At 40.1% G+C, this 13,284-nt stretch overlaps 1 protein-coding gene across 1 annotated transcript; it reads right to left on the bottom strand.

Moving 5' to 3' along the window:
- Window positions 1-58: 58 nt before the first annotated feature.
- cables2a (Cdk5 and Abl enzyme substrate 2a) lies at window positions 59-13,161 on the bottom strand. Its single transcript, XM_030733558.1, has 9 exons — window positions 12,595-13,161; window positions 11,725-11,817; window positions 9,506-9,583; window positions 9,255-9,354; window positions 8,246-8,417; window positions 8,037-8,134; window positions 3,846-3,952; window positions 3,500-3,704; window positions 59-2,069 (listed from the first exon to the last, which is right to left on the bottom strand). Exons 1-9 carry the CDS (start codon window positions 13,140-13,142, stop codon window positions 1,929-1,931), a joined length of 1,542 nt encoding a protein of 513 aa, XP_030589418.1. The 5' UTR covers window positions 13,143-13,161; the 3' UTR covers window positions 59-1,928.
- Window positions 13,162-13,284: the final 123 nt, after the last annotated feature.

Here is a 13,284-nt window from a genome sequence, read left to right as displayed (position 1 = left end):
ACTCAAACTTCACTTTTCAGTGTCTTAAAATATATTTTAAAAACATTCATTTTACAGTACAATGTAAACACACAATTATTCAACAACAACCATATATTTTCTGCACACTGGTTATTTTGAACACTTTAAAAAAAAAAAAAATCACATCAGACAATAAACTGAATTACTGTCATGTAAGAAGACCGATTATCTTTCCCAGACAAGACCAACACTTAAAGATCAACCACAGCAAGACAAAGAAATGTCACGATTATCAACCATTTCACTGCCACTGCGATTTCAGGCACTTTTTGTCCGTACTTGTCCAAATTTGATGTGTTTCTACCGTCTGGTCCATCCGTTCATCAAAGTCACAATGAAAACACTACAATCTTCCAGTGGCGATCGCTACGGTGTCTTTGGGTTCGTTTTTATGAACAATTAATGGCTGTCACACTAGAGTAAAAATAGGTCAACAACCTCCTTGCAATTAGGAAAACTTGACAGTTGCCTGGTGAGTGCAGTATTTACACACAACCTCTGGGCAATTGCACAGGTTGCCTGGTGGAAGGCAACTTCTTTCCAAACAATCGCGGCCTGACTTGGACTGACTGCGATCACTCTGACAGACTGGCAAAAGTTTGCAAATAATTTTAATTTATAAACACAGACAGACTGCCAACATGTTGCAATCAGTCAGTCTGCACCGATGAGCAAAACTTATCTGCCACACTTCTTTGTAAAAGGGGACTCCACTCAGCTGGTTGTACTCTGTTTACATTCCTATATAAATCCAAGGTTGCCAAGTGCTGTCCTGCAGCAACTACATCACTATTTGTGATGCAACAGATTTGTGACTTCTACCAATGTATCACAGTTAATTGTCATATTATCACAAACTGATTGCATATAACTGCCGACTGTTTTATTGCCACCTTGATGCACCAAAGTCACTTTAAAGACTAAGTGACTGTGAGCGGTTGCAGACCTGGCACCCATCTCTGAAGCAATGATCTCAAAGTCATTGTACATGGTTGCAATAATTTAGTTTTTTTCCAACCTGTTTTCCATAGTGTGACTGCAGCATAAGAGAAATGAGAAAGTAAAAATTCCTGAGAACTAAAACACAACTACCCAGTGCATTTTACAAAACAGGTCCCTGGGCAATAACACGAAACATTAAAAAAAACAAAACAAGAAAACTCCATCATCCTGTTTCTCTGCATGTGACACCACAGCACAGTGGAAATACTGGACATAAGCACGACTAACACCAAAGTTAGAACACAGAGCTGCCACAGGAGTCTTTTCTTTCTCAGTGCAGTAAATACATGAGTTTGGCTGGATTATTGTGAGACAAACAGTACAAATATTGAATGGACATAAACAAATTAAAGGCCACTTCTCTCCCTAAAGATGTTTTCCAGCTATGATCTACAGTGTCATGTTTCAGGCTAATTGCTAAAAACGCTTCAGTGTCACAGTGGATTTAGAAGGCATTTACAAAAAAAAAATAAAAAAAAATCAGCAGTATGTCATTTAAAATAAACACTATACGAGCTGTATAGTAACAAGAAAGGTGCAGGTGATTTTGTTTTTTCCCCACAAACACACGCACGCAAACATGCATACACACATTAACAGCGTACATTTAAATACAATAGTGTGGCATCCTAAAAACTCACGAGAAACCAAAATAAAAGCACAATTAATGTGCTCAGTGAACATCTCTAACATAGAGCTTGTGACCGGATCAACATGAAAACGTCACACCTACAAAAAGACATTTAGTGAGACACACACATCCCATCAAGTCTGAAGAATTTGAGTATAAACTATCCAATGTACAGTGAACATAAATAGTACATAAAGTATTTATTTCAAACACCACAGCTTATATACTGGTCGACTCGCCACATGCGTGGGTGCCACACGCCGCCACGTCCGGTTTAACCTTGCTGCACTAGTCTGCGGTAGTGCGGCATGACCTTGCTCTCGGGGAGGTAAAGTCCCATCTCCAAGGCAACCAGCACCGGGAACTCCAGGGGAATCAGCTCGCGCCTGTTTATACGGAAACGCTCCTCCAGCTTCTGCTCATCCACGGAGAGAAAAAACAGAGGAAGAAACAAGTAGTGGTGATGATGATGATGATGATGATGTGTGGGTTGTGTTTCATGTCAACATTTGACTTAAATAATCCATGAAATCTATATGTTTAAAAGTCTATACTGTGAAGGTGCACCTAACCTGATCTGGAGCATATTGTGTTCAAGATGAGAAGGGCACTCGGTAGAGTTCATACCTCGCCCACCCCAAATTTTCTATATGCAGATACTATATGATATGATTTTCTATTTTTAACAAATGAACAGATAATGGCACTTTTTGGGTTATATTGCTACCAGACAGACAAATGAACAGTGGTGAAAACATAACCTCCCTCCACCTATCGGTGGGCGAGGCAATAAGAGATCAGAATATATGAAACCACCACCTGCAGACCAATCAGATCTCTGGAAAACAATGTGTTTATTCTTGGAATAGCTCGGGGGCATCAGTGTGCAAGTAGCGCAGCTTTTAGGGGCTGTCTAAAATTTTTGTCTCTTTCTGGTGAGCATGAATCAAAAAAGATTTATTCCTTGCCTTTTTTTCCCTGTTGGATGCATTTTTTATGAGCATTAATATAGTAAAGTGATCCAAAAACACTGCAGCTAAGACAGTTTTTGGCATTCTTCTTTCAGCTGCAGCGTGATGGTGTAAAACAACATGAGAGGACGTAAAGATCAAACAGAAAAACAGGGATCAAACCAGATTTCATAGAAGGTCAGCAAGCACAAGGTTTAGATGCCCTGTATCAATATATTAAGGTTTATAGAAAGATAAAATTGTTTTAAACATACATGCTGCTAATAGGAAAAAGCAGACAATAAAACTTCTTCATCAAACTGATGTTTTCACCTGGTCCCATCTACTGCTGGCTTCTTGTACGCAGCAACAGCAGCTAAATCAAGAAGAAATTAAACTGAAGCCTGTATTACAGTAAACTGAACTAAATCCTAAAGCTGGGTGTGATAAAACATTTTACTTAACTGAAATAGTTTAAAAAAGCAATTAAAACTAATTGAAATAAAATAAATCTGTAAAGGTTTTAGCTTTAGTGTCAAAGACTAAAGCTAAAGCTTTTTTTTTTTTTGGTAAAAAACAAAAAACAACCACCTTTCATACACATTTATTGAGAGTGGGGATGTCTGCATGGCTTCGTATTTTCCTAACTCTTGCCCCTGAAAAATACACATTGTATAACAAATCTGCTAACACATTATTCTATATTATTATTAATTAAACTTGCAGCATATAAAGTAATTAAGCTTTTTTGTGGGTCAGCAAGTGTCATTTCCTGGCCCGTTACACTGCACGAGTTTTTCCACTTGTTACTGCTCTCGTATGTGCATGATGACAAAGGTGCTGAGTTCCAAATAAACACATCCTGTTTTGTTTTTTGTATGCAAACTTTACTCACATCAATCAGCTGTTTGACTTCTGGTTTCCTCAGATCACTGCTGATCTTTGCAGCCAGCAGCACGCACGCCGCCGCCACCAGCTTCCTGTTCTGCTTGTTGAGACGCCCCTGCAGCACCAGCTTCTCAAAGTAAACAAAAGCCATTGCTACGGTCACCGGCTGGAGGCCGCACTCCTCACTCACGGCCCTCATCTCCCTCTTCAGGCTAGAGTAGGGGAGAAGTCACAGTGACTAATCTGTTTTCTAAGAAAAAGATCATCTTGTATACACTTTGAACCAGATTACAGACCGAGGCCAAACCTTTAAAAAGCTCAAAGTCTGAGAGAGGAATGTGAGAAATCTGCACCTTCTTATCTTGCTCAGTGTCAGTTTAATGTGGGGAAACTTCTCCTTGAAAGTTTCATTCATGTCCTTCTTCAGGTCAGATGGCTTCACGTACTCAATAACCGTCGTCTGCAGAGATGGAAAAACAAAACCACCACGTCAATACTGAACTTCTGGGAATTACAGCTGCAGTAAAGTGTTTCAGTTTTGCTTGTCTTGATAAAGATTGCTTAACAAACACACTCATGCCAGAGGTCACAGACTAGTGACGCAGTCAGCTGAGGAACAATATAATCATGTGAACAAGAGATAAAGGGTGTATTTATGCTTCAACATGACTGCAGAACTGCTTTACAACAATTTACAAGTCAAATTAAACTGCCCTGTCCTGATTTCTGAAACAAAGGAGGGCAGATGGCGTGAGACAAAGAACCGGAGAAACTCGGAGAAACCTGGTCATACAGGACACGGAGAAAGCTCGCACCTGCTGTATAAACCTGGTTATTGTAAGCCTGAGGATACATAACAGAGCAGAGAGAGGACAGACAGAAAAAGTGAAGCTTTCCCATCACAGAGCAAAAATGTCTGCATTTAATAATCATTCAGTCATGTAGACTTTGAGCTCCTGTGGGATTCAACAAGCTCATTTTGAGACTATTAAAGTGGCCCTGTTGTGCTTTTCCTGATTGTCTGTCATATTAACCTTCCAGCAGCCGAGATACTTTAGAGAGCGCTTATCATCATGCCTTCATTCATGTGAAAAAGAAAGCTTTCACAGGACACTGTGCTGTGAGCATGTCCTCATATATAAAATCAAATGTAGCTTATTCTATTAAAAAATAAAATAAAAATCAGCTGACCCTGTCAGAATAACCAGGGATTTTTTTCCCATTTATCTGGCTCCAGCTGAGGCTCATTAATTCATTTATTATTAATTTATGCTGGAAAGTACAGAAAAATCTATAATAATAATAAATAATTCAAGGCCCCTCATATTTTGGCTAGCATGATAATTTAGGTGTTAATTTTGCTAATAGCAAAATGCACCAATTTGATGTCTGTGATGCAGAGTAACAGAAACAAGCATACCCAGGATGTTTGATCTGTTTTCTAATAATTTATTTTGGATAAAAATGTTCAGGGTCATATCACCATGTGGGAGAGGTACAACATGTGGAAGCTCTCATTTTTAACTACATTTTGATGTATTAGGTTGATCTCCTGGCCGTGGTTCCTTCTGTGGCAGTATATCTGACTAAATTAAGACTGTGACATTTGGTAGCACATGTTCACAGAGCTGAAGGTTTCTTTGCCCTGAAAATTTCATGTAGATATCTTCTGTATGTATGAAGGGCTCAAATGTGATGAAAAAATAAAATAAAATTACAGCAGATTAAAAAAAATGCCAAATTTCATCTGATAAGGGTCTGAAACTCAGAAAATATTCATATAATGAAAGTAACATTTTTAAATATACTAAAGTTATTGTGCAAATTTTTTTGAGATTTGACTGTTTCTATAACAACTGACTTACAATCACACAGCCCTCAGTGTCATGAAAAACCAGAGGTACACCTTGGCCTTGAATTATTTATTATTATATATATTTTTCAGTACTTTCCAGCAGAGATTAATAACAAATTCATTAACTGAGCCCCACCTGGAGCCAGATAAGTGACTGACAATGAATGAATGGAAAATGGTTTATTTATGCAACTATTTCCAAGTCTTCACTTGTTCATATAGACTAACAGGCTGGCTAGCTTTTATAGCTAGCAGCGTGTCCACCGTGTGCTCTGGGTGTGGTGGTGTTGAATGAAACTGCACAAAGACTTATTAAGCAGCCTCCTGCAAACACAATCCACTGCTGCAATAATGTCATTTCATGTTTGTGGGTGTGAAACGTCTCCTGGCAGCCTGTAATCTGATATAAAAATGCAAGGAAACCATTTTGGGCTTTTTAATGTCCTCTAATGCTCTATTTGTAAGAAATGCTTTGGGAGACTTGTGTATCCTGGAGTTTTAGTTTCTGTTGAGCTTTTAGATTGAGTCATAAATACAAATGTGCACATAAACATTTACTTTTCTGTGTTTTCATCGATCTGCTCCACCATTACTTTTCCTGTCTGCAGCATTTTCTAATGCCCAGAAAGAAGAAAGAAAAAAAAAAAAAAAAAGGAGGGCTCATTAGAAATTTGGTTATACTTTTACACGATAGAGAAAGAAACTCTTTCGAGGATAAACCTCACATTGAAAATCAGGTTCCTCTTATCCCAAAAAATACAGATACTGAGTTAAACATTTAAATCACTAACAGCCTCAGCTCCACTCAGCATCTGCGCTTATTTGTAACTGCTATGAGACAAACAAATGAACACCTTTGGATTTTGGGCCTTTTCGTTTGTGTCACACGCTGTTACAACAGTGGACGATCATATTAAACAAAGTGGCATATGTGGGAAAAGTTTTTTGTATGATGTCAAAGGGAGAGGATATCCCTAATATGCTCATTTCAGGCACTCAGCTCAGGCTGTGAGCACAGAAGCCCCACTGAGGTCACTCTAGCTGCCACATCATCTTGGAATGCCTCTAGGAGTTTATTTAGCCAGTTAAACAACAACAAAAGAACCCCCCCCCCACAAAAAAACAAAAGCAAACAAACAAACAAAACAGTTAAGTGTTTAGAAGCTTTCTTCTCCTGGAACTTCTACTGCTAACTTTGCTGTCACAGAATTCTCCATCTTATAGCATAGCCTGCTATAAGAAGGGCAGCCAATCAGAAGGAAGATGGCTTAAAAGGAAGCAGGAGGGGAGGTAAAATGCTTTATTTCAGAGAGATGATGAGGATAAGTGGTGGGCTGCGCCAAGGTGGGATAAGAAAAAGCTTCAATATTGAGAGGTCACCATTTCGAGTTACCCTTGGGGCTTTTTTTTTTTCCTTTCCCCCCACCAGGGTTATTATAGTTAACGAAAACGAACGAAATAACGAAAACTGAAATTGAAAAAACATTGTCGTTAACTGAAATAAATAAAAACTATAATTAAAAGGAAAAAACGATAACTAATTAAAACTGAATTGTGAGTTTACAAAACTAACTAAAACTAACTGAAATTATCGATAAACTGACTTTCATTTACTTGTTTTTTTGGGGGGGTTTTTTAAGCCTTGTGGATTGATATGAAATCATTGTTTCCGCTCTCCGAGTTTAAGCTGGGAGCGCCACAGGACAACTGTGTGAGTGCGCATGTGCGTGCGCTCGCCGCGCTGGTCCGCAAAGTAATGGCTGCGGTCTGCCGAGAAAGCGGCAGAGTCCCGTATGGAGGTTCTTTGAGTACAAACACCTGCACACGACCACAAGGTAATTAACACACACAATCCAGCTACACAAGCATAAATGCGGACATGAGGTCGGCAACTTCTGTAGCTTGTGTACAGAGGCCGCAAAGACCCTGCAGGTTTAATTAGCGAGCATCTAACCAAGCTAGCTCCAAAACAGAAGCAGCTTCAGGCGGTGAGAACATCAGGATGCAGATGGATTTGACCTTTGACTCCTTCAAAGAGTTTGTTTTTGTTTAACACCACATGTAGGCGTTATTAATCTGCTGCACTGATGCTGAAGTTTATTGTGGAGTTTATTGTAGAATTTATTGAGTTTGGGAGTTCATGTTTTTCTTTGTTTCTCCCTGTTGATGTTCATGTGTGTCCTTAATATTACACAAATTTAGCATGTCTTGTGAACAGTTGGTTGTTGACTATATTTCTTTAAACTGTATCTTTTGTCAAGTTTTCATTACACAATAGTCACTTTTGCGCCTTGAATCTTGCACCTGATCAGGTATGAAAATACTAAAACTAATACTGAAACTAACTGAAACTAACTAAAACTAAGCATGAAACCAAAAATAAAAACTAATAAAAACGAGCAAAACCTCTCTGAAAACTAATTAAAACTAACTGAATTAGAGAAATAAAAGTAAAAACTAACTAAAACTAAACTATAATGTAAAATCCAAAACTATTATAACCCTGCCCCCCACCCATGAGTTTCTTATTCTTTTCACAAGTGAAAATGTTTTGCTTGTTTTATTTTGGACTGTGAATCATGCAAAACTGCTCTAGTAAGATAGCTGGAAATGAGCAGATTAGGCTTAATCTTTAATCTGATAAATAGCCTAGTGATCAGCTGATAATGAGAATAAGAGCCCCGCTCACCACGTATGATGCAAATATGAGAACCCGCTTGTGTCTCCCGCAGGGCCACTGGGGGTCACTGAGCAAGTTGGGGTCGTACTCTGCCACCTCCTCCACATCTGAAACACACACACACACACACACACACACACACACACACACACACGAGTGAATAATTACAGCTCTGGTCAGTTAGGGTGAAGAAGCAGACACATCTATGAGCTTCATACATGGGTCCTGTGCCACGGTGTTGTTCAGACGAGCAGGGGTGAAGCTCCTCTGCCCGTTGCCACGGAAACGTGACTGAGGGGTCTGAGCCGTGCAGTTATCTGGAGCACCGCCGCCGCTCTTTTGTCTCACTAAGGCATTGGTCGGATAAAGGAACTGAGCGTAGGACACCGTCTGAAGAGGGAGAATGAGACAGTCAGTGATGCGAGTATCTGTGGGTATTCAGGTGTTTATTTTTTTCATTAGCATCTTAATTTATAATAAAACAAGCACACACACAAAAAACCAAACAACAATCCGCTTTTCTGCAAAAAATATCGATAAAAGGCACTACTGTGTTCGTGAATCTCGAGGCAAATGTCTATAATGACTCTGAGCTGCTATTTAATTCGACTCCAACAGGCCAGATCACTTATGCAGGAAAACAAACATTTTCTGTGAACTAAAGGACGTTACAGATAACTGTGACAGATCAAAATCTGTCCTCTGTGCTGCATGTTTCAACTTGCAACATGCAGACAGACTTTGACATTAGTCTTTGAAATAAGACTATCTCCATACACTGATTTAATACTTCAACCTTTAACATTACATTTAATGTGGTGCATGTATGATAATTAGTATTATGTAGTAACTGATGCAGTCGTGAAGCATGTGGATTGTTTGGTCTAGATAATATTTTCATTGCAATCTCAATGTCCCCCAAATCGGAGGGGGGGGTCCCCTGACATAGCCAGTTTCATGGAGTTTAACATAATTTTGTACTATGTGCATCATGTTTCAATTTAATTACTTTATCTTAATAAAAACACTTAAAAAAAACATGTGTCCACCTCTGATCAAGCGTATACACTGAATAACTGGTATGTATGTTTTTGTTAATATAGTGATTTAACTCAACAGGAGTTATATGTCCACAGTGGAGAGTTAGTCTCAGATGAGTCACAGCACAAACAGATTTGCAGTCAGGTATATACTGTAGGTACTGCTACCCATCAGGTTAACATTCACCTTTCCACAGGCACCCAGCTCCACACCTTCCAGAGAAGGAAGCAGGTCAGCAGCCACCACAGACGACAGTCTTTGCCTCTGAGCCTCCAGCTTAGGGTCACTGTTCACAAAGAGACACATTTATGTGATTGCTGCCCCCAGTGCTGCACACTCACTGCCTTTTGAGAATGATATGGATCAAACAGAAGGAGGATGGAAACATAAAAGTGAGGGGTGGGTGCTCTCTGCTTGGGATGGTGCTTTCTTTGTACCTGATATGAGAACTCTCTCCATAGGGCAGCACTGAGAAAGCAGCGTATAGCGACCGCTTGGCACAAATCAGCATGATCCTGCAGGACACAGCAAGTACAGGCAGACAAAACAGATGGTGTGTCAGTCTACAAGCAACGGCTACAGTCACTGCTACTCTGCAGCTACACAGCATTCATCAGCTGCAGTGACGGCAAAATCAGTCACACAGCCACTTCTGTGCTTGTCAGTACTAAAGCTACACAGCTCTCAACCACAATCTAAAGCAGGAGGAAAGAACCATTACATTCAAGTCACAGAGGTATTAATAAAACCCAGATCACAGACTATTTGTTGGGGCATAAAAATCACTGACCAAAACAGGGAAGGTTCTCTTTGCTTGAATGATCTCAACTCTTCAAATATTCAATTAACATTTTAAACAGGAGCTATTCTGTTAATTTCCAGCTCCATACTTCAGTCTTGGGCTCTACTTTGCACAGTTCAAAATAATCCTTATTTATCTGACTGAAACAAACCATTTTAACTCCTTTTCAGATAGTGTTCTTTTGATTGGTTACCCCTTGAAAAGCCAGATCTATTTGACCATGTAGTGATATCTGCTCTTAGTGACATTATATACAGCTAGGAGTAGCGAATATGTCTGAAACACAGTGTTTGACCAATCTGAAGCCTAAGCTTTTAGCTCATACACCCACACTTATGTACTATGAATGTTTTCATAGTATGAAGGTGAAATTTTACATTGCTTCATGAAAGATGCTAAATTTATTTTACAAAAATAAAAAATAAACAGAAACAGCTAATTATGAGGGAGACAGGTGGGAGCCACTGATTGATTCTCAATGGAATGACCCATTTGCTGCAACTTGTTTTCAACAACCACCTTTCCCACATGGTGACATGACCTTTGATAGTTTATTCTAAATGCACATTTTGAAGTTTTCTCAACTGAAATATGAGAAAACAGATTAAAAAAAAAAAAAAACCCAGATAAAGCTTGTTAACTCTTGAAACTATAATATCCCATGACACTGATGCTCAAAAGTGGTTATAGAAGAAAATTGTTCTGAACAAAAACAAAACTTTGGCTTCAGATTGCGACTGTTTTAACAGAGCTTAAATGTGTTTTTCAGACCTGAAATATTTTATGAGGCTAACTCTGATATTTATGACATTACGAGGGCTGCAGAAAAATTAAGGTGACCTAAAAAGTATAAATTTTCAACCAACCGCTTCAGGGTTTATAACTTGGAGTAGCTGATTCTGTATTTCCTGTTATACACTGCATACGGCTCCATGCAACTCGAATGCATTGGTAATACATGAGAGGTAGAAAACTAGATAAACTCAAACCGGGGACAGGCAGCCAGCAAACACAGTAAACACTCACTAGGAGTCCTTTGTGCTCACAGAAATGTGGACAAACCGACCGATCTACTCAGCAGCACCACAACCAGTGATTACAAAAAACAGCTCCTCACAGAAACATCAATAACAGACAGTCAACAGTCTATCAACACTCAGCTGTAAACATCCAGGTCAGACAGACACCAAATCTCTTTTTTTTTTGGGGGGGGGGTGACAATGACTTCCACTTCCTCTAGTGTTAATTACCTCATGGTATAAACTCTTAATGAGAGCTTCCCTTGAGCTCGGGAAGTAACACGCAGTGCGTGGCTGCCTCAAACAGAAACAGAGAGCCAAACCTGTGGGACAGTTTGGGATTGTCATTGGTTTGTGCACCAGCAGAAAACACGTAACACACATATGTATGTGGAGATGGATATGAAGTAGACGGTGGATGTTGGATGGCAAATGGAGAGTCAAATAACCATATAAAAAAATGAATATTTTACATATTTGTGCCAAAGTCTACAGAGGAAATATTTCTTTTGCTCTTGTGGTCAACCAGCTTAAGAAACTGCCAGCAGTGTGGTATTTCAACCCTGTCCTGCTCTTGGGTTACCCGACTGTTGGTGCAATGGGGTGTTAAATTTCCACACTGCACCTCTTTTAGCGTTTGCTAAGCTTCCAGGGGTGATTAAATTCACTGTAGCAATTGCAACTCTGCAGCTGTACCCCTGTTATTCCTCTGCAGCCTGTGCACCAGATAAGCAGCTTATTACAGAGGAGTATTTTAAAATTAAACAGCCACATTTTTCTTCCTCTACTAAAATCTGCATGTAAATACGTGTACAAACGCTGCTCGGAGACTCACCTGGATCCTCTGGTATCATACTGCCTCATACTCTTGATGAAGTGGACTTTCTTTGGCACCTTGGGTCCAGGAGAACCAGAGACATTCCTCAATCTGAGCAGATTAAAACACCACTTTAATTACTAATGCCTTCACAACACCAACCAAACAAAGCCTGTGCACGTGTTAAGGCTTCCCCAGTAATCATGCAAATCTCTGCATCACAGGTTTGAAGGTAAAGCCAAATTATTTAAGGTATTTTCACCAAATGGTAACAAACAGTAAAATATTTATATCCAAGACAATGATAATAAACGTGCTTTATTTAATGTACTGAGCTATTTCACGTTATATATCCATTTTATTGTATTATATTAAGATTTTAACATCGGATTTTATTATATTACTTTTAGACTTTTACTTATCGAGTTCCTTTTTTTATTGTATATACCATTTAATGTAGTCTTTTGTTTTATTTCTGTTAAATTTTTACTTCAGAAGCATTTTACTCTATTACATTCAGCTTTTGATCAGCTAAGCGCCTTTATTTTACTTTCAGCTTCAGTTTTGTTATAGGCTGTATTCATTCTTTTGGCTGGTGTAACAAAGGAATTCCCCAACTTCTGGGATGAATGAAGTATATGCTGTATTATTATCTTAATACAGTACACAAATAAGCAGTGTTGAACAGATTACTGGGAAACACCTCCGATTTAAGTGGTTACATTTAACACATAGAGCTACCGACTGCTTATAATACCGAAAATGCTGGAACCCATGAAGTGACTTCCCCTGAACATACCTGCTGGTGCCGTCTCATACGGAAGTCAATAGCCCTGTTTAAAGGCCCATTGTGCCGTGTGTTGATATACAAACCACTAATGTGCTCACCTTTGCCGTGAATCCAGAGAATTACCGGCCGTGACCGGGCTGAGCGCGGCGGGCGTTGACTTGACACGGGAGCAGTGCGGGTGTCCGGTGGGTACAGGAGAAAGAGGGGTGTCCGGGGTTAGCGTCTCGGCCGCACCGCCACTATCCAAAAATACCTCGTTGGCTCCCAAAGAACCTGCCCCGGCCAGTCCCGGAGACATTACTAAAGAAGGTCCACCCGGACTGACCACTCCTGGGAAACTGGAGGATGAGCCACTGCCGGCCGCTGCGGGGTCTGTCACCTGGGCGACCGGTCCTTGATTATCCGCCGTCTGGGGCACAACCGCGGCGCCGCAATCTCCGTCCCTGAGTCGGAGCTCCTCAGCGGCTTTCTGGTCACTATTTTCATCGGTAAGTTGACACTGGGGTCGTCCGTCGAGTGAGATATTGCTGAGAAACAGCAGGGCCGCCTGTCTCCGCCGGGAGTCTTTCGCTTTCCTGCGCTGGTCTCGGTGAATCTTTGCTGGTTTACTGTCGGTAGACTGCAGACCGCAGAGAGCAGTCGCCATTCTAGTTTGAAATGTGGCAGTTGGACGCAAAGGCAAAGAGAAACCGGTAGGAACACATTGACCCCACCCCTCTGTTTGCTGATTGGCTTTGAGGGTGATTATGCAAATTAAATCGTGTAAATCCTGTTAGGTGGTTGGATAT

Source organism: Archocentrus centrarchus, chromosome 7, assembly GCF_007364275.1.
Source record: "Archocentrus centrarchus isolate MPI-CPG fArcCen1 chromosome 7, fArcCen1, whole genome shotgun sequence".
Classification (NCBI taxonomy): domain Eukaryota; kingdom Metazoa; phylum Chordata; class Actinopteri; order Cichliformes; family Cichlidae; genus Archocentrus; species Archocentrus centrarchus.
Note: the sequence above shows the minus strand (reverse complement) of the source record. Positions and strands in the feature narration are given on the sequence as shown.

Excerpts from the sequence above, each read along its gene's own strand:
- cables2a (XM_030733558.1), bottom strand. The coding sequence starts at position 13,142 with ATGGCGACTGCTCTCTGCGGTCTGCAGTCTACCGACAGTAAACCAGCA. Across the intron at positions 9,584-11,724 it reads TATGATACCAGAGGATCCAG|GATCATGCTGATTTGTGCCA; the intron begins GTGAGTCTCCGA and ends TGTGTCCTGCAG. Across the intron at positions 3,705-3,845 it reads ACACTGAGCAAGATAAGAAG|CCTGAAGAGGGAGATGAGGG; the intron begins GTGCAGATTTCT and ends CCCCTACTCTAG.